Source organism: Hylaeus volcanicus, chromosome 1 (assembly GCF_026283585.1).
Source record: "Hylaeus volcanicus isolate JK05 chromosome 1, UHH_iyHylVolc1.0_haploid, whole genome shotgun sequence".
NCBI classification, from domain to species: Eukaryota; Metazoa; Arthropoda; class Insecta; order Hymenoptera; family Colletidae; genus Hylaeus; species Hylaeus volcanicus.
Window position 1 is genome coordinate 21,029,077 of NC_071976.1, and position 19,933 is coordinate 21,049,009.

Below are 19,933 nucleotides of genomic sequence, written 5' to 3' on the forward strand. Positions count from 1 at the left end.
GAAACACATGTACACGCGTACTCTATGTCCCTTCAAAAAACGATATTACATGCAAAAATGCATCCACTGAAACATTCAACCTGCTCCAAGCTTTTTCTTCGCATATCCAGAGCTACAAAAATACCTATGCCGGCGAGGATACGTAGCAGATTGTGTAATTTGCCAGTAGCGTTAATAAAGCATGAAGAATGTGGATTGCGGTTACTTTGTATCCGGATCGTTTATGGAACACATTCCTGCGTTATAATCCTTTTCCCTTCATCGTAGCAGCGGGGTTCTCTGCAGGATTCGAATGGTTGGAGTGTTGTCCTCGCCAAGGCGAACAGCGTAGATTTTTTTCTTCGTCTCGTAATAACAACACGTCGGTAACGAAAATACAGGAAGCAATACGACGCTGAAGTATCCGCGAGTTCTAGAAAAATTACTCTACAGGAATTCAGCTTTTTGTCCAGGCATTTATCCCGCCTATCCATAGGATATTTATGGCGAGACAACACGTGTCGCGCGGTTTTGTAGCAGCAAGGCCGGCATTCCGCAGGAAATCGTTAAATCGACGGAATCCCCACTTTCCCGTGCTCCCCATCTTCAAATTAATTCCCTGGAACGTGGACGCGATCATCAGGATCGACGCAATCGAAAGTAAAACACTGCACAATGATCACACTTCCATATTGTGGATGAAAGCATTGGTTTTGCATCAAAAATACAGAAACATTTTATTATATAAACGCAAAGTATATTTTGATAATAACTGTACTTTATAATTTATGGTTGAGTGTCTATGATCTACATTACTGAGCGAGATTGAATTATTATAATGAATTTGAAGAAACGCATTTCGTGATTCTGCCACAGTGAATTTTTCAAGTGAACTATCCTCCCCATCGAAATAATTAATTCAGTGCGGAGGGGGATCGATAAAAATACGAACGGTACACGAGAAGAAGCCGAATTCCAAGTCGTCGTCGAACACAAAAGAGCCCGGAGCGCTCGATATCAGCGAATCCACCGTGGACTATCACGAAATACGCGAAAGCTAAATTACTCGGACGCGTTGCATTAAGATTCCCCTTCTCCCTCCCACCGACTCGAGGGCCCAAGTTCTCGGCCGCCGCCGTTAAGTATGCCGATACAAAAGGGCCGTACCCGGGCAAATAAATCTAAACGACCACTTCCAGCCTTCTTTCTTCTGCTCGCGGAAGAACCTGCGCGCCTCTCCTCCAGTCGCTCGATCAGGCCTCACCGTGGAATCGGCGAATGGTAAAATGGTTGAATTGCGACTTCATTAGCCGCGACTTTGCGCTCGCCGTAATTCCGCGGCGTTCCCCTTCGAGTCGCGGCTTGAAGAGGAAAAAGGTGAAGGAGGAATGGACGAAGGAGTCGTTCGCCACCTCCACCTGCGTCGTCACCACCATCGTCCGTCGCCTCTGCTCCAAAAGGCCGCGTGTGTACGTGGTATGAAAAGGAGAGCACGAATTCGACGAAAGAATGGACAAGGGACACGCACGAATATTGCACTTGCACCGAAACAAAAGATCCTGGTGGTGAACAATAATCTCTATCGAAGAATTCGACCAATTTTGTGTGCTGTTGGAAATGAGCAGCTCGAGCACTCTCATCCTCCAGATGCATCATACCATGAATTCCTCCTCTTGTGAGACCACCAAAAAGTCCTCTGGCCCATTGTTTCGGGGATTCTATTTAACCCTACAGAAGAAAAATTATTTCTGGTTTATTTACATTGTACGAAATTAATTAATACTTGAACCGAACAATAAACGAGGCACGATGGCGAGGAAGGGTAAAGTGGCCCGCCACCTCCACCTGCGTCGCCACCACCATCGCCGTCGTCTCCGCTTTCCGGAGCCGAGGCCAAGTGTGTACATACGTGGCCCGAAAAAGCGAGCGGAAATTCGACAAAAGAATGGACAGGTACACGTACGAACGGCCGGCGGAGGAAGACGAGGGGGAGACGAATGCGGGGAAAAAGCGAGAAGCACAAGAACCTGGCGGAAAGAAAAACGAGAAGGAGAGGAAACGAACGAAGACGGAGCACGCGTACGTACACGCGTGCAGCCGTCGCATCGACGAAGACCACGAGAAAGGAGGGAAGAACTGCAGCTACGAAGGTGGAGAAGATGGTGGAGGGGCCAGATCGAGCGGGGGCAGCAGAAGGGAGGGGCAGGAATGAAAAGCGAATAAAAAAATCGGCCGTTCTGTAGATCGCACGCCACGGGACGACGACTGGCCTCTCTCCCTCCCGTATCTCTCTTTTCCTCCTGCATTCGCTCCTCCGCGTTTGTTTCTCCTCTTCTGCTTCTCCTCCACGGCTTCATCCTGTACAGTGCGTGACGTAAACGCGCGCTGTCGCGGAACCGCAGCTCGCGACTTCTTGCGACCACGTTCCCGCCTCCGGCGTGTAACCTTGCCCCAGGTGGTCCAGAGAGCGTCCTTCGTTTTTGGAAAACCAGAGAATTAGTACTGCCACGAATGAGCGGAGGATAAAGCTTTTATCCCACTAAAACGGTCGGAATTGTGTCACTTCAGCTTTAGAGATTTGATGCAACAGTCCGTAAGATTCGATAATACAGAGTGCTAGGCATCGACAAGGCAGAACGCCTTGTTGGCAATTGGGACACTCTGCTGATAAATACGACTACCGACTAGGATCTACCTTGGCCAGTTTCACCGACAGGACACACTTCATTACCAACACAATGGTCCACCTTATCGACACTGCTCTCTCCCTCATTCCAAAGTGGCAGGTCTTAGAGCTTCCTAAAAATTAACCCGACTTTTATATATAAAAATTCGACTCGCATCCGGAAGGAAAGTATCGGCGAGTTCCAAGGTACACGGTCCCTTCCGAAATTACAGGTCGAGCCGGAACTCATTATTTACACGAGGACCACGGCGATCGTAAGAATTAAGAGGCACGAAAAGAGAAAATCGAATGCACGCGCCGGGGCAGGAATAAAAGAAAAACATACCTCGAGGAAGGAGGACGAAATAAGCGCTCGGAGGGGAGTACTCGTGAACAAGAAGGGGGGATAGGAGCAAGAACAGAGACCGCGAGAAAGAGCGAGCGAACGAGGGAAACGCAGTTTCATCTCTGCCAAGTTTTCGTGGCGGATAATGGCGAGAATACAATGCACCGACGCGAATTCCAGAAGTTCTGCCGAATGCGGGGCGCCTTTTGATTATCTCGACTGTACCTGGGGCCCCGAGAGTTTGTATCGAAGGACACGAAGCAGAGGAAGAACTGTTGGAACGACGTCTGGCGAAAAGAGGACGCGAGAAAGGGTACCGCATGAGGGAAAGAACGTGGAAACGGAGAATGACGACGACTGCCAACCGCGTGTGCGATGGACCGATCAACCATACGGGGCCCGGCTCATTATAACCTTTATGACTGGTCATTTGGTCAGCCTCGAGCTTTAACACGAACGCCGACATGCAAAAGACGCATCACCGTCCGTTACGCCGACTGGTATGTCCACGGTGGTCCAATAAGTCTATCTTTCTACTGCGTTTGTTATCGTTCCATCGATTTCTGAGACTAGGAAGGTATTCTTTACTGGGTTCTCTACAATAATTGTTAGAAAGGCCAGGTACCCTCGATGACCCTCATCACTGCACCCATCAAAACGTCAGTTGATCACTTGGAGAAATACACCCATTCTACAGAGTCATACCTTTGACACTGACGTTGATGTACCATCAATTTTGTTATTGTCAAGTCCCAATATCAATATCGATTCAAAGTTATAGTAGTTACCTCGATGTCTAGCATACCAGAGCACAGGTCAACGAAAGTCTAACGGTTCTCTCCCATCTGGAGGGGCCCGTCAGCCGTAGATGCATCAATCGCAACTTTGTTGGCACCCACACCGGCAGCAGCGACTCCGTATCAACAAGAGTGCTCAACTTTTCTACTGATCGCCGCGCAGCTCCACTCGATCACCGTTAACCTCGGAAGCTAACGACTGCTACTTCCAGATTCAATTTCCAGCTCGATGTTCTATCCACACCCCCAGCCACACGTGTTCACGGCAAGAACAGCGAACTTCTTATGTATTCGCGTTTATAAACGTTGCACGGCTGGGCGTGTATAGCCGTTCGACCGAATGTTTTTAAGCGGAACGGAACAAGTCCGGTAGGCACGGTCGGCGCGAGTTTAATAATGGCTCGGTATGATAATTGAGGCATAAAAGATCGAGTAATCTCCCGACACGATTCACGGAGGAATGGAACAGGGATGCGCGCGGGTTTGCACGGATTCTACCTTCGCTCTTCTCTTGCTTCGCTCGTCTCTCTCCCACGCAGCATCTTGGATCACGCATCGCCACGAAAGCTACGAGGGCACCAGCTCGGCTACCGACAGGTCTCAACGCTTGCGAGTCAATTTACGGCGGAAAATAGCTGCGGCGAAATTGTTTCGTCTAAGGTAGCGGTTGATTCAGCCTTGGATTCCGCCGCGGTGGCAAAGGAGAACAGGACACGGGCCGCTCCTCGCGCGCCGCGGGCCACTGCTGCCCATCACGCGAATCAAATAGAATGTTTCCGCGGATAAGAACACACCGGCGTTGCGCGCCCTCGCGGCTGGTGTGGGGTTATTGAATTAGACCAGGGATAGGATACTGCCAAATTAGGCCTTTATTCCATGCGGAACTGTGGAATATTTCGTCATACGTGTTATTTCGAGTAGAATTCTCGTGGTTAATTTTAGTACCGAAGGACTCGATTGATATTTTGATAAACACCTGGGATAGAATAACGTGGACAATGTCGATAAATTTTTACTTAGCCGCAGATCTCACGATCTGATACAGCTGGTAGAGTATTCCATAGCTGATCTCCTTTTTCTTTCGCGAATGCATGTCCCACTGGGAATAAAGCATCCTATAGCGAGGACGGCAAAGAAGAACCGTTGACCATGGATTCTATTCGATCTTGTAAGCTCCGCGCGAGGCAAGAAATTCCCTTCGTGCAAGGTCTCCAAAGTCCACAGATTCTCGAGGAGACGTCTACTGCAGACTCGTGATTTGTCGTTTTATGGCACGTCCAATCTCGCCCGATGACATTATCGCCCCGAACGCGCCAGTCTCTGTCGGAACGTCCGTGAGAATGGAATCGAACAAAAAGCGTCCATTACCACTCGTTCGCCGATTTCATTATCATTTATCATCAGCGTAGAATCGTTCTATTACGGGTCGCGGAACGCCGACACGGAGGTCCGCGTACGCACCGGGTAATCGATCATTCGCGACTGGTCGCGTCGAGTCGACGGAAAAATCGAAACACTGGGAAAGGAATCGGTCTGGTCGCGTACGAGCTCGATCATCCTCCAGACGTCTGCTTCGAAATTCGAGAATGCTCCCTCATGAATTCGTTCCGTTTTTAATTTTTCCACCTTCGCGATATTCCCCCTTTCATTCGTCTTGGATCTCGACGAAGATCCGCCAAGAGGGAAATTAATTTTTGTCCATCTCCAAACTAGACAGCCCGCTTGAAACCGATATCGTTGTGGAAAGTGATATAGCATTGCGCGCGCGCGCGTGCAGCAGCTTCATTGATTCGCGAATGGGGGCGGCAGGGGGTCCGTGTGCGAACGCTTGTGCAGGGATCGGCGCACCTGTGCGCGTCCCGATTCTGTTTGCGTGTTAGTGTCTATAGCGCTTCAGAGGGCTGGCCGAGAGACGAGTACAATAACCGAAGGTCCTTTCATTAATGCCACGGGAAAGGCGCGCGACAGAGGCAAAGGGTGTAGGTAAACGACGGGGTAATCGATCGCTCTGCGAGGGGCGCGCACCCTTCATCGCGATATTTTCTTTCCATTTTTCTCGTCAAGCCACGGTACACCTCTTCCGCGTCGACATCTAAATCTGGATGAAACTGATGCCCAGTCGTCGGGCGGACGTGACCCCGAGACTGCTCGACGATAAATTACTCTCTCGTTCCTCGCCACGTTCTCGAGCATCCTATTTCCGAAAATTACTTCCCCGCTATCGGGGCGATGAGCAGTGGTAAAAGAAGAATTTGTGATGGTTTCTGTATGTGTTTGTAGAATCCGTGGATCGGAACGGTATCTAATGGCGGGAACTGAGAATATTTCTACCAGCAGCAATTTAACTACCAGCATGCAATTACTACACCAGGATTATATTTCTGGCCAGTACAGCAATAAATAAAACAAATGTTTAAGGATATCTAACAATGATCATAACAATCTATTAGATAATTCAAATTCCGTTCTTTAATTTGAATTTTGTTAGAATCGAATCGGACGACTCCACGCCGAGTTACATGGTGCAATGAGGGTAGAAAGAGGGTAGAAAGTAGAAATTCTACTCTTTAATTTGAATTTTGTTAGAATCGAATCAGACGAGTCTACCCCGAGCTACAATGAGGGTAATATTTAATAATTATATATTAATAAATTCGAGACTGTCGTCCAAAAATTGTGGGTTTGTCCGAGAGGGATTTCAAGGGTTGCATTTTATAAAGGGCATCAAGGAGAGTCGCCCTAAAGTTTTTTTTAATTTTTTCAACCCCTTCCGTCACCTCTGGCACCTTTAGAAGTGACGTTTTTCGACGCCCTCCCCTCTTTAAAGGGGTCAATTAACCCCTTCACATCAACCCTCGCCAATGCAACTTTGCACACACCCAGAAGACACTTGAAGACTATTCCTCACGAAGTTTCACCGAAATCGGTTGAAAATTCTCATAATTATGAACATTTAAAAAAGTGTTCTGCTAATTTTGTCCAGTAGTTTACATTCAGAGCACTCTAAGTACCCACAGCTGTACACTCTAAATACCTGCATACTAAAAATATCCCAACCCTTCAGATCTAGCGATTTCATCCAAGCACAAATCACGATAACATCGATCGCATCGAGTATTCAGCGCGATAAAGAATCCTCCACGAATGCCATTCAAATTACCAGTTCTCGTCGCAGATTCGCCGCTAAGTATCCACGAACGAAGAAAAAACGTATTTATAGGTCCCGGGTAGATTTCTGTCCCAGTAAACACCGTTCCGCGGAGGACCGACCATTCGACGAAGTATTTTCAGTTAAACGAATTGAACAAAAACATTGCCAATTAGTCTCGATGTTGTCAAGATTCCCTTCGAGAAGCTGTTTGTACAAACTCCGCGAGTGTAATTGGAAAGACGCTTGACCTGGAATCGATATTAAGACCGGCAAACGCTGATTAATTGAAACCAGACAGACGCGAGTTCCTCCTTCTTCGAGTTCGACTCGAACACCCTCCTTGCTCCAGTTGACGATGCTTTTCCACGATCCCAGCCGCCACCCTCTCGCAATACTCACATACTCGAGGCGCGAGGGCGAGGATCCTGGGGGCTCCTTTTGATCATTTTTCTCGTTCTCCACGCCTTGCCTTCGAAAGTTACGTTCCCTACGGAGCGAGCCCGTCGATACACGACGAAAGTACAAGGGTATTGACAATCCTTTACACGGTACTTAGCGCTTCTTCCTCCCTGCAGCTGCAGCTCGTCGCCTCGACGCCATTTTCGAACCTCTTCGAGGGTTATTCCTTGGACGGGGAATTAAATTTCTCGTGTTCGCGAGAGTTTTACTTTTAACGGTGTTCCGACCCCTTGTGAAACGACGCTGTTCGATCCAGAGAGGACGATACTTCCTATTTTCATTATCTTGAGTGGGCTGGACTCGAGGATCAGAGTATTTATCTCCGTCTTGATCGTTTCTCGTTGGGCATAATTCGTTACACCAGAGAAAGCGGGGAACTCTTCTGCAACAATATATAAATTAAAACTTTGCGCAGTTTATGCAGAGATCTCGATCTCGAAAGGAACACTAGATTTCAATATCCGAACGTAACGAGTTATTATTTCTTCTTTTCCCCAGCGATCCACTCGACCACCCAGCCAACTACCTCTCGCGCGTTTTATGGACCCGTACCAAGAGATTGAAGTCTCGATACGCGATTAGCAAACCCTTGCGCAAGGGTTCTCGGTCTCCGGAACAACCGATCGATCGAATCCCCGGAGACTGCCACCCTTTATTACGATCCGATTCACCAGCATATTCTTCCCAGTCGTATTGCCAATGACATCGCGAACAGGGGCGGGGGAGTCGTGGAGGAGAAGCAAAAATTTCCTCGTCGCGATTCGACGCTTTGCTTTCTCTTCCTTTTTTTTTCATTCACGTTTATCGTTGAAGAATTTCGTTGGGGGCGAAAGGGGGCCTACGGGGGGTTGTCAAGGCTCTGGTGGCGCGATCGACGCACCCCTCGTCGCGTTCGACCTCCGGGATAGAGCTGATCAACCGGATCTCTGGGGAATATTGACTGCCTCGCAGTCACAAAGGGGATACCTACACATCTGTTTCCTTTGCCGCGAAGCCTCGTGTGTTCCTCCGTCGTTTCCTCTCATATCTCGGTTTCTATCTGCGCGCGGAGGCGTGCTCATCGTTCGAATTGACCGTTCCAGAAAGCCACGAGTCCATTTCTTGCGGAATCGTGTTGCCACTGGAGGAGATTCCCACTCAAAGAGGCCATCGATGGCCACCGATGTCGTGCTCGATCGTTTTACAACCGCTCGACTCTTCGCTCCGCTCGAGCCTTCTCCGCTTTCCAGGTGCTCGCTAGAATTGCAAACCTGAACGATCGGCCGCGTGCCCGCTTCATCTGAGTATGAGTTCTTCTTCATAGGAATGAGGAGTTGCTCGATTTTGGGAAGAGGAGATGAATTATAGAAACATTGGTTATCGAATGATGGCGTAAATTAAAAAAAAAAAAAAACACTTGAAAGCGTTGGAAGCTGCTGATAACGAAATTGAAATATAATTCGGAGTGCAAAGGGTTAAAGGTTTAAACAGTCTCCTTAGAGAGCATTTTCAACCAACAACAGATCCGACCATCTTGAGCAAACTTCGCTAACGAAGGAAATGTACTTTTCCTGTACCGCGTTAAATAATGCAAGGCTATTCCAAGCTCACGAATTCTGGATCTAGTTTATCGTCCTACCTGCGACCGCTAAAATATGATACGGCTTGTGATGTAGCCTACGGTGCTTCAGAGCCGCTGTTTGTAACAAAACACTGTGTCAAGCGTACAGTGCCACATCTCACTCATTTCTCCGTCGATGACGCTGTGCATTCCGTCGATAAGCGTCGACAACGTAGAGTTTCATTTCATCGCAGCATTTATCAACAGAGTCCCCTGCATTGCCAGTAAGTCAACCTGCTTTATCGATCGACTGCTCTGCATTGTCGAGTGCTGCTAATTACCTCACGTTCTAACCACTATTTCTCGATGCATTCTTCGCGATTCAATCGGTTGAAGTGGCATCAGGGTTACGCGATGTTAGCTACACCACCATTGCGAATCGTGTAGCTCGACTGCATATTTTAAACAAAACGAATCGCAACGAAACTCCTGCTCCCCGCCTCGCTCCGTGCTTTCCCCGTGACTGGTATCGCAATTTAAGTAAGAACGTTCGGGATGTAAATCTTCTTTCGGAGGAGATAGCGGCCAGACAGCCGAAGCGGAAGCCGCGGATACACGAAGCAGAATTACACAAAAGTAGCAATGGAGGGAAACCTTTTATCGCGAGTGCCTCGACGAGAAGTCCGCTTTCACCCCTTTGCATGTATTTCCCCCGATCCCGTGCGGGCCGAAGGAATCTTGTTGGGGAAGGACTTCATGAGATCGACCACGGTTAGATTTATTTGTGCTGCACGGGCGCTCTTCCTTCGAGCGCGTTCCTCTTCGGAAAGTAAAGGGCCGATATAGCTCAGGAATTGGAGGGAGATCGACATCCATCACTCGGTTAACCGAGATAAGAGGAACCTCTCTGGATGAGCTATCGACGGAGCGCGGGCCTCCACTTAGGAAAATACAATTGGATGGTTGAAATAAATTTTCGTAGTCTTTCCCGTCCTCGCTGGATTCTTGTCGGTTCCTCGTCCGCGCCTCCTCTCCTTTTCGCGGCATTTGTTTTCCCAGCCCCCCGAGACCGATGATAGCGGTATATTACGGGGAGTTCGAGCCGCGTTCCGGTTCCGTTCGCGCCAGACAGATGGAAACGCTCGATAAACCGAAACGGGGGAAATCGGCGAAATCCGTCAAACATTTTGAATTGATTGCCGATATCGTCCTGGTGAGGAATGGCGAGTTTAATTTCGAACGGGAGAAGAGATAGAGTAATCGTGGTAGTTCTTCCTGTATTCCCGCTTAAGTCGTTCAGGTTTTGGAACTGCTAGCTCAGTATTGTCTCCGACACACGGCACGGTCGATATTTTAGATTTTAGGAGAGATCTGGCAACTAAGATTTAGGATAGCTCAGAGGGAACAAATAAGGCGCGAGGAGGGAAGAAGAGCATGAGGATCTTAAACAGAATCCGTCGATCTATCAAGTTTGAAGATAGTTGAGCTTACAAACAAAGAAAACTTCCCAGGCGGACGTTTACGCGGCCGGATAGCTGAGGGAAACGATTTTGCATACAAATTACTGTCACGTTATTACGAAGGCAATAATATAGTGGAGGGTACGGTGCATCCAAAGTGTATTACCGCGTACACCGTTTTGGTGGAAGTAAATTGAATCTCATCGGCCTGTGCCCCGCCGCCACCGACGCCCCATCGTCGTTCGGCATCCTTTAGACAAAGAAGGACGGTAGTCCTGACAATTTGCATATTTACAGCCGCCCGGAATAAAGAGAAGCGGCCTCGAGTGTTTTATTTGCTAGATACCGACGTTACGACTCCTGGTCTCCTTCGTACTTAAGTGTCCTCCGCGATGTCTTCCGGGACATTTAATTCGAGTACAGCGTTCCAACGGAATTAAATCTTGGCATAATCTCCTTTTTAGCGTAATAGGAAACGTCTCCCCTCACGGACGCTCTCCTTCCATTCTTGTCTTTCCATCGATGGAACGCCAGTTTCGTTTTTCCTTTTGGAGCGAGATCGCTATTTTTCGATGCAGCTGAACGGTTTTAAGTGGCTCTCGTGCCGGATAAATTACGTTAGGCCGCTGGATCGATTACGCTCGACAGATAGCTGCGAATTGGACCATAGACGTTCATAGCGGGGAAATTATGTTGCTTCATTCGCCGCGGCCCTATGTCGGGCAATTCATTTGCACGGTATATACCACAATTATGCGACGTTCACGCGTGAATAGCTTTCCGTGAAACACAAAAAACCTTTCTCGGAAACAGAACTGAAATAGCGTCGTAGAACGGACACTTTTATTAGACCAAATGCACGCAGCATATTTAGTCCATTATGGCGACGTATATTGTGAAGGCACATTATTACGTCAAGACAAAGTATTACATTAAAAATACCTAATAAATGAGCCGTTCATTGCACGACACCATAAATCAAAAAGTTGAGAAATGCGATGAAATAATGTACATTGGCCTCTGATATAAATTATTTATTATTTAATGGCCAACAAAATTTTGTCGTTTAATGGTGTTAATCTTTATTACTTGGAAAAGTTATTATAAATATAAAAAGTTATGGCTATACCAAATGCTTTGATTCTTAAATTTAGGATTTTTCAAAAAGTGTAGTTGATCGATTTGTGCAGTGAACGGCTCATATATCATTAAACTCGTTAAAAAATCGTGCACATATTCCATGTAAAAATTCGACACTCATCGAACACCAAACCACTCGAGGCACCATCAGAATATTTTGTTTACCCACAGGAAACTACCCTAGTCCGTCAACACTCACCCTATTTTTCATAAATAATTCCTTCCACCGACGCGTGCACTTATTTTGGTCGAAAATCAGCTCCACGGAATTAGAATGACACCGGTGAACAACGAGAGTCGTATTCCCTGTCAAAAACGTGCTGACAGGATTACAGACAGTAGGGTGACACCGTCACCTGCCAGACGCGCGTGGGTGTGAGTGAATTGAAAAAACAGACGACACGTGTAATTTTTATCGCTCCCAGCAGTCGAAGAGGAAGCCACGTGGCGAGATAAACGTATCCCTCGACCGTAGGAGAACCCGCTACATTTCCGGTTACGACGACAATTCGACGCCGTCCTACGTTTCAGCTCGCCATTGTTATGCATCTCGACAGCAGTTCGGTCTGACCGATACGGGAAACGCGAAACAGAACGCCGCGGGGTGTCTGGCTCGAAAAGGATGCCATTGAATGAAATCTCCGCGCAGCAGAAGACTGAGAAAGGGAGAGAACCTGCCAGAGGGTTGCGTCTGTCGACGTTCGCCCGTTCGATGCCTCCAACTTTAATTGGTCAATCAAGGCGAACGAGACATTCGTTGAGCCCGCTTGGAAATTATTTATTTCAAAGAATAATTTAGAAAAATTTGCTTATTATGGAAGGAAACTGTTGTCCTTTAAATCAAACATTGAAAATGAATTTAATTTCTCGTCTGTGAATATAATTAATAATATCATTTGATCCTTTATTCAAAGCAGACTGAATTTCAATAATGTCAACTATGAATACCTACATGTTCACATTTCTCCCAAAGTTTCTACCCCGTTTCACATCCTCCATATGAAATCTCTACGGAATACATATTTAACAAAGTACGCTATGCAAACTCGAATCAACTTCTGTTACAAAATATGTATGAAAATGATCATCCTTTGCTGGAATAATAATTCCTCTGTTCGCAGTTCTAACCGCAGCGTTTAATTCTCCGTGAAACTGATACTCGCGTTTCGAGCGGTCGAACGCTTTGAAGACTCCAAATAATACTCCAAGCAAATGGAAATGCATTCCGCGTAGAATCGTTACACGCCGTGTTTGGCATTACAAACTGTTTTCTTGCAAACTCGCCCGCGTTCCGTTTGTTTCCGCGCTTGGTCCCGGCTCCGTCGTCTGTTTCTATTAAAAATATTCAAAGCGACGCTTGCCAACTGGAGCAAGAAATTGCGCGGCATCGCTCGTCCGCGCGAGGACTCCGCGCGTTTCCGATAGAACGGCGACTTGACGCATCACTTTGGCACCGCGTTTCAGAATTTTTATGGTTACGTATCCTGAAAAGCCGATACGCGAAACACAAAACGGATCGCTGCGGGGCATCCGTCTCGGGAAAGGAAGCCAGCGAACCAAATCGAACCTGAACGAAGAGGAAAGGAGACACGGGAATGGCAGCGACGATCCGTGGGATCGTGGAAACAGAGAACCCAGAACTATAAAGTGAACTAATCGGAAATCGAGCCGACGTTTGTGTCTCTAACAAACACGAAGACGGAGGAAACTTCGCCGTTACACTTTTCCGCGTCAACGATTTAATATCACGCGTCGAAGCGGTAGAGCCTCGATCGCTGCAACCTTTGCTGTTGCATCAGAGCCTCGAAAGTAGCACGGTGACGACGCGTGGAAAGGTTGCCGTGTTTTACATTAGCAGCAAAGCGACCAAGTGTTGTCAATGGAGACTTTGTAGCAGAGCTTCGTCGACAGTTTTTAAACTTCAAAGAAAACAGGCACTCAAGTATCATTTTACTGAATTTAATGGAAGTACAAGCATCACCTAATTCGGAGTCTCCGCACAACTCCTTGCTAGTTCGCAAACTGTCCACGGATACTAGTTCCATTCCTACTCTGAAACTTATCATCAATTACACGCTCAAACTCTGTTACATTACTCCGCTAATGAAGACGACCAAACCCCTACAAGACAGTTAAGCTCTACCCATCTCAACGACCCACCCTCAAACCGTACAACCCTAACGAAAAATGCTATTTTATTACGAATGACCCACCCCACTTGCCCCCAGTGTTTTCAAATTTACCAATTTTTCGGGGGGTTCGAGAAGGTCCCTCGTTAGAAGGGTCGATCCATCCCCAGTGGTCTCATGACGCCAATCTACGGGCGTCTAGAAGGACGCAAGTCGACAAACAATCGCCGCGAACAAAGTGCCCTCGCCTGGTCGACGATCCGTCGTTTCGCAAGGTCTCATTGTCGCGCACCTTGATGAACCCCCTGGAACAGAGGAAGCGGAGAACAAAGCTCCGCGGGCGGTCTAGGGCGAGGAGTACCCGTCGTGGAAACGAAAGACGAAACGGAGGAGTCGAACGGGGGATGAGGTGAGCCGGGACGGCTACCGAATCAGCGTTTATCTCCCCAGCGAGTCGGCTTTTAATGGGCTGTTCGAAAACTGTGTGAAATAATCTGGAGTCCCCCCTCTAGTCTGCGGGGATGGAGAATGGGAGAGAGAGCGAAGGGAAAGAGCCAGAAGGTAATACTCGGTGACTGTTACGGTGGTAGTGATTGTACAACACTGGTAGCGCCGGTGGTGGCTGCGGGGTTTAGGAAAGGCAACGAGGGGTGGCTGCTACCCCTGGCTACAATACCTTACGGTTCAGCGCACTCTCGGCTCGGGATCATCGAGTTTGAATCCGAACGCGACGGTGACGGTGCGTCGGGTCCCTGGCATGGGGAACCCTTCGCGGCTCTGTTTAAAGTAGACACGTGGCCCCGTTTATATTTCGAGGGTACGCATGCACGCATATCCCTCCCTCCTTCTCGTTGAGCCCTGTGTGCGTGTATATATTTCGCTGGTCCTTTGAAAACCAAAATCAAATACATTATTCGAGAGGTACGGGCCCGCGGGATCGTCCCATTGTCGGCCGCTGTCAGCCTGGAAGAGATTGCGCGACTTTATTGGCCGTTTAACAATCGAGTCGAGGCAGAGGCGACGAGCCGGGATTTCGGAGTTGTCGCTTGCTCGTGATTAGGACTCTGCGTCGCTGCGATTAAGCCTGGGCGTTTCGTTCCGTGCATTTTCGTGGTGGGAAACGTCTGGAGTTCGTTATTGTCCCTTTTTGGGTGCGTTGTTTGATTTGGCTGGGTGGTTGTTGTTTAACTACTTCGATCTTGAGCCGAGGAGGGGGATATTGCAAAGAATAGGTTAGTTTAGTGGCTCTTTCTTCTTCGTTCAAGATAGGAGAGAATTGTTACGTGGAATGTACATTTCTGTTTACACGAGGCTAAAGATTACTCCGAAGAAACACACCAGCACCAGTCACCGCTAACTTTTCATTCGTTAACGATAATAACAGCACGTACATTTTTGGCTATTTAGCCTCATCTTCGCAACCGTCTCGTGTTTATTCCAGCTAACTTCCGGCCGTTCTATTCCGCGCGACGCAACACGAGGAAAATCAGGCACCAGAGGGGTTGAGATACGGTTGCTTCTAAATATCGTGTATATATGTATATATACAGCTATATATTAATCTGCAGAATACATCTATACGGAGGAGGCGTATATAGATCGGGTAGGCATCGTCGGTCCATTATCATATAGCGAAGTTGGCAACCCTCCCACGTCGCTCGGCTGAATCGCAAGGTTGCCCTTCCAACCGCCGTGGCAAGATACGACTTTCACTCCCACGTCCGCCGGTAGTAACGCACAAAAAGATGTTCTGAATAGAAACTTCGCGGCAATAAGGGGACAATTGGGCTCTGTCGTCACGTTATTATTCCTGCCGCTGCCGCGGCGAGGAGAGGCCAGCCAGCAGCACTCCAGAAATTGCTAAAATTTACGGACTCCGCGGTGGAACACGAGCGAAACGGAGAAACGACCGCGGGACGGTGACACGGGGTGAGGGGGTGGAAAAGAGATCTTTCGAGATCGCCAATGAAAGTTTTCTCTTTCCATGGGGACGTTTACGTTCCTCCTTTTTCGAGGAATCGTCCCAGGGACGCCTCGCGAGAGTTGAATGGGCCACGGTGGTTGATTAACAGGGCAAAAGTTAATGTTGTATTTTTAATCCTTTGTTCTAGAGAGATGACTCTTGGCCACCACCAAGTTTGACGCAGTAAATCAAACAGCAATAATGTTTGTTTAAGTTTAATTTCATTGGAACTCGAAGTGTCAATAAAATGATTGTCGAAGGAGTAAAAGTGACCTCCTTTCAAATCTCAAATTAGAGATCCCATCTTCGAAGTCAATCTAAGCTTTTGCATTTTTAGCATTTGTGGCAATAGAAACTTAAGAAAGCATTTCGAGTTGCTGGTAGATACCAGAAAAAAAGGCCTCGAGTGTAAAGGGTTAATTTTGTATTCGGGGATGTTTTCGAAATGGTTTGCTAGTGCACGTGGAGCTTCTGGAGTGCAAAGGGTTAAAGCAAGCTCTCCTATATTATTTCTTCACCTAAATTTCATTTTAATCGAGATATAAATTTTTCTCCTCGTTTCAGATGACACACATGACAACCGCATTGAAGCATATTTGACAAATAGCGAGCCAGCAACCGGACTGTCAGACGTGTGATATCGCATTCAGGGAAGTTCGATGGCAAATCAGAAAACGGTTGGTTCACGGTGGTTAATCGCGTAGAAAATTCAACAGAGTCCACCGGAAACAGGGAAAAACCGTGGGACAATGGGAGCCGTCCCCGCAAACGTGTACATCTGTAAAATAAATGTATATATACGCCGAACTGCAGGTCGCGAAATGTATAGACGTCGAGGCGAGTGATAAATGTGTTTGACTAACCCAATGAGCTTTGCAGACCCCGCGGACAAAAGCTCTTGAAATACGCGTAGCATAAATACTGAAAGGAGGACAGGAACTTTCGGGGCTTAAAACTCCCGGACGCTGCCGAGTTTCAAGTTTTAATACTGTACAAATACACGTACAGATCTGATATCAGGGGGTTGGGGAACAAGTTGGGGGGGTGGGGGAAGATCAGAGGGGGTGGTTGGGACGACGCTTCGAATCCTCGGAGGGTTTTTCATTGCGACGCCAGGACGACACAACTTAGTATCCAAACTCTTACGCGCGTTCCTGTTTTCTTACGAACGCCAGGCTGCATTATTGTTACTCGCCTCTGAAAGAACTTTTCCTCTCTCGTTGTGCCGTTGCGACGCAAAGCAGCTTATAAACGGGAAAGGGGGGGTTTGATATTCATATTACCCGGGAAGAATCGTACGATTTAAATGATTCTCGATAAGTACTCGCGAAGTACTACTTACAAAATATTAAACGCGAAAACTGTTCCGACGATTGGTAATGAAAAGAGATCCCTCTTCGGGCACCTTTTAATTCTTATTTTTAAGAACTAGATATTTATTTTTCATTCTAAATTCTACGATAATATAGAAGAAAATGCAACGTCGTGTAAACGGTCAACTGTAGAAAATGTAGAGCACCGCATATGGAACAGGGTAAAATAACTCTATGAAAATATGTACGTATGTACAAATGCAACATCATAACATATACATCAGTAGAAACACGGAGTAGGTACTCGTGTGTTCCTTACATAAGATAAATTAACAATTACACGAACGGTAAAGTAATGAATTCTCATCCCTCGGAACAGAAACTAATTACTCGAGATTAAAGAACGTTCCATAATTACGTGCGTGCAGTCCTCCAGTCGCCACCTTCGACGATATAAAAATTGCAAAAAAGTGCGACAATAATATCGTTACAGGAAATTTGATTCCACGGACAACGAAAGTAATTAAACATTTTGATGGAACGTTGACGGGATTTAAACGGGAGGCTTGTCTCGGGTGAGAAAGAAGGTTTTTCTCGTTTTACGGAAAAAGTACGAGCATCAAAAAGCTGGAAAAACGTTTAAGTAATGTAAAACACTTTTGATAAAACTTTTTAAAGACCAACCTCTCGCGTCTCCGCCCCGCCGACATAAATTTTGTTGTACTACACAAATATTTCACGTAGCGCTCCCCCCATTTAAAGTTAGTTGGAGAAACTGCTTAGCATCTACTTATTCACTAGATTTTTCAGCATGAACATCTTGCTCGGAGGTATCCGAGCCCGGTCTACGCTTCCAGACAGACGTATAGATCGCGAACCATAAATATGAGAAAGCCAGCCCCCGTCTTTAATGTAGTGCCCACTTCCCGAACTCATAACGGCCGATCCTCTCGGTGGAAATGTTGCAAGAGAAATGCACCGTGGTGTGCCTACTCCCTTCGTCGAGACCGTCGAAACCATAACTCGCGAATACGTGGCCTCAAAAATGGAACAAAATGCTCTTTAAGAAAGGAGGAGGTGAAACGGCGAGAGGAACAGGCGCCAACAAAAATTCTAAGATTAGTTTACCAATGGAAATGTAACTTGTATGAAGAGAATCTTTATTTCAAAATTGACGAAGGATATTATTTTTAGAATGCTACGATAAACAGGCAAGAAGTTGAATAATAATGAAAATTATTCGACAGCAGTTTGAAGACCAGAAGTAGACCTTTGCCTTCGAAATTGGATATTTCGAGCAACTTTTTGGGATCGAAGCATTTCAACCTCGTTAAGGATGAATTACAAGAACGAACGATAATATTACATCGAAATAAAACGTTTTAAATAACTGAAGATTAAAAAAACTAACATCCAATTTATTTGCACTGTACTTAGTCATTTGTTTTCTACATTTTATCTATTACCTAACTAATTTTCCCATTTTTTCAAGGTAAAACGGAATCCCAGGATCGCGCAACGGAAGTCTTGGGGGCTCTAACCCGAGGAAATAATACATTTTCCCTCGTTCAAATAGAATAATAGAGTTCGGGTTAGCAGCGAATCGAGACAGCCGGCAAGAAATTGAGAATCACGTTCCCTCATCAAAATTACATCGACGTTCGCGTGCAAGATGCACGATATATTCAACAGACGCCGTAGACAAAGGCGCGCGGCGTTCCAAACTGTACAACATACATTTTGACAAGTTCTAGTTTCGCTTCGCAAGCAGCCGGAAATTGAACGTACGTACACACGCTCCTCAGGAATCTGGTTTAATGAAATGTCAATATCCGTGACCGAGGCTCTGGTCTTGTAGACCACCTGTGTTTCCTGTTCCTCGGCCCGTGCAGGATTCCGCATTGTAGTTTTACCGTGCTTTGAAGACAAACCATCGCGACAGAACGGACTTGCACGAAGACAGACGCGAGCCCGCGTGACAGTGCCCGTTCCGACAATATTTTACGAACCTCCGTCCTCTCTCTTCTGGATTAAATATTTCAAATTCCAATCGTAGACGACGACGCATCGAGCACTCCGTCTGCTCCTCCCCTTTCCCTGCCAGTAATTCCCGCGAAAATTGCTCGAGCAAGGGGATTAGAGTCTTAATAAAGTGGCCGACAGCTGAATTCTACGGATAATCTTTCGCTGCCCCTAGTGTCGCTCACCTTTCTCCCCTCTAACCAGGAATGAGCGAAATGTACTCGAATATCTACGTCCCCTAGTTACACAGATTCGTAAATATGTCGTTATGTGCCCACTTATTTCCCTCGACATACTTTGTGAGTATGTTTTCAGAGTATCAATTGACAGTAGTCTATCTTATCAAAGGCATTGCGCATTTCTGACTTATACCACATGACATATATTTTTGTTTGTCATCACCACTGCAGCGTTTATAAATAATTCCAGTAGTCCATCTTCTCTTCCTCGTGTCTGATTAAAAAATCACTCGTATGTGCCCATTCCCGCAGCCTCCTGACAAATTACAGTCGATCGAGAAGCAACGAGGCTAATCGACGCCTGCGTTACGAGGGAACGCAGTCGACGCTGATCGTCGCGTAATTTGTCCACCCTACAATTTTTATTAGCGCCACGAGGGGTTCCGAGGAGGAAGGAAATACCCCACGAAATTTGTCTCCCTTTTCTTACCCTCGAGGAGTTTGCGTCGATAACGATTCCTGTAGCGTGATTCCGTCGTGGAAGCGAGATTGCCCGCGCGTTGACAAATAACGGCAATCCAGCGCACCCCTTTGATTGAGGATTATCAGCCCTGGCAATTTCTAACAATTTTTACCGTATTTTTCCCGCGAAGACGCGCCGCCGTGCGTCGGTTCGCGCTCGTGTGCAACGGCGCCGTCGATTTTCCCTCGTGCTTCGTTGTTTCGAGACACGTCGCTCTGCTTTGTTAAATCCGCGCCAATGCACGCTCGGAAAACAGAGCTCGCGATG

General features: G+C 47.0%; 1 protein-coding gene across 1 annotated transcript in view; it reads left to right on the plus strand.

Moving 5' to 3' along the window:
• The window catches only part of LOC128878583 (uncharacterized), a 198,224-nt gene extending 181,631 nt beyond the window's left edge, over nucleotides 1-16,593 (plus strand). The window contains exon 4 of the mRNA XM_054126876.1: nucleotides 16,194-16,593. Within this exon, the coding sequence (XP_053982851.1) occupies nucleotides 16,194-16,229 (36 nt within the window). The 3' untranslated portion in view covers nucleotides 16,230-16,593. The remainder of the gene's footprint in view (nucleotides 1-16,193) is intronic.
• The last annotated feature ends 3,340 nt before the right edge of the window (nucleotides 16,594-19,933 follow it).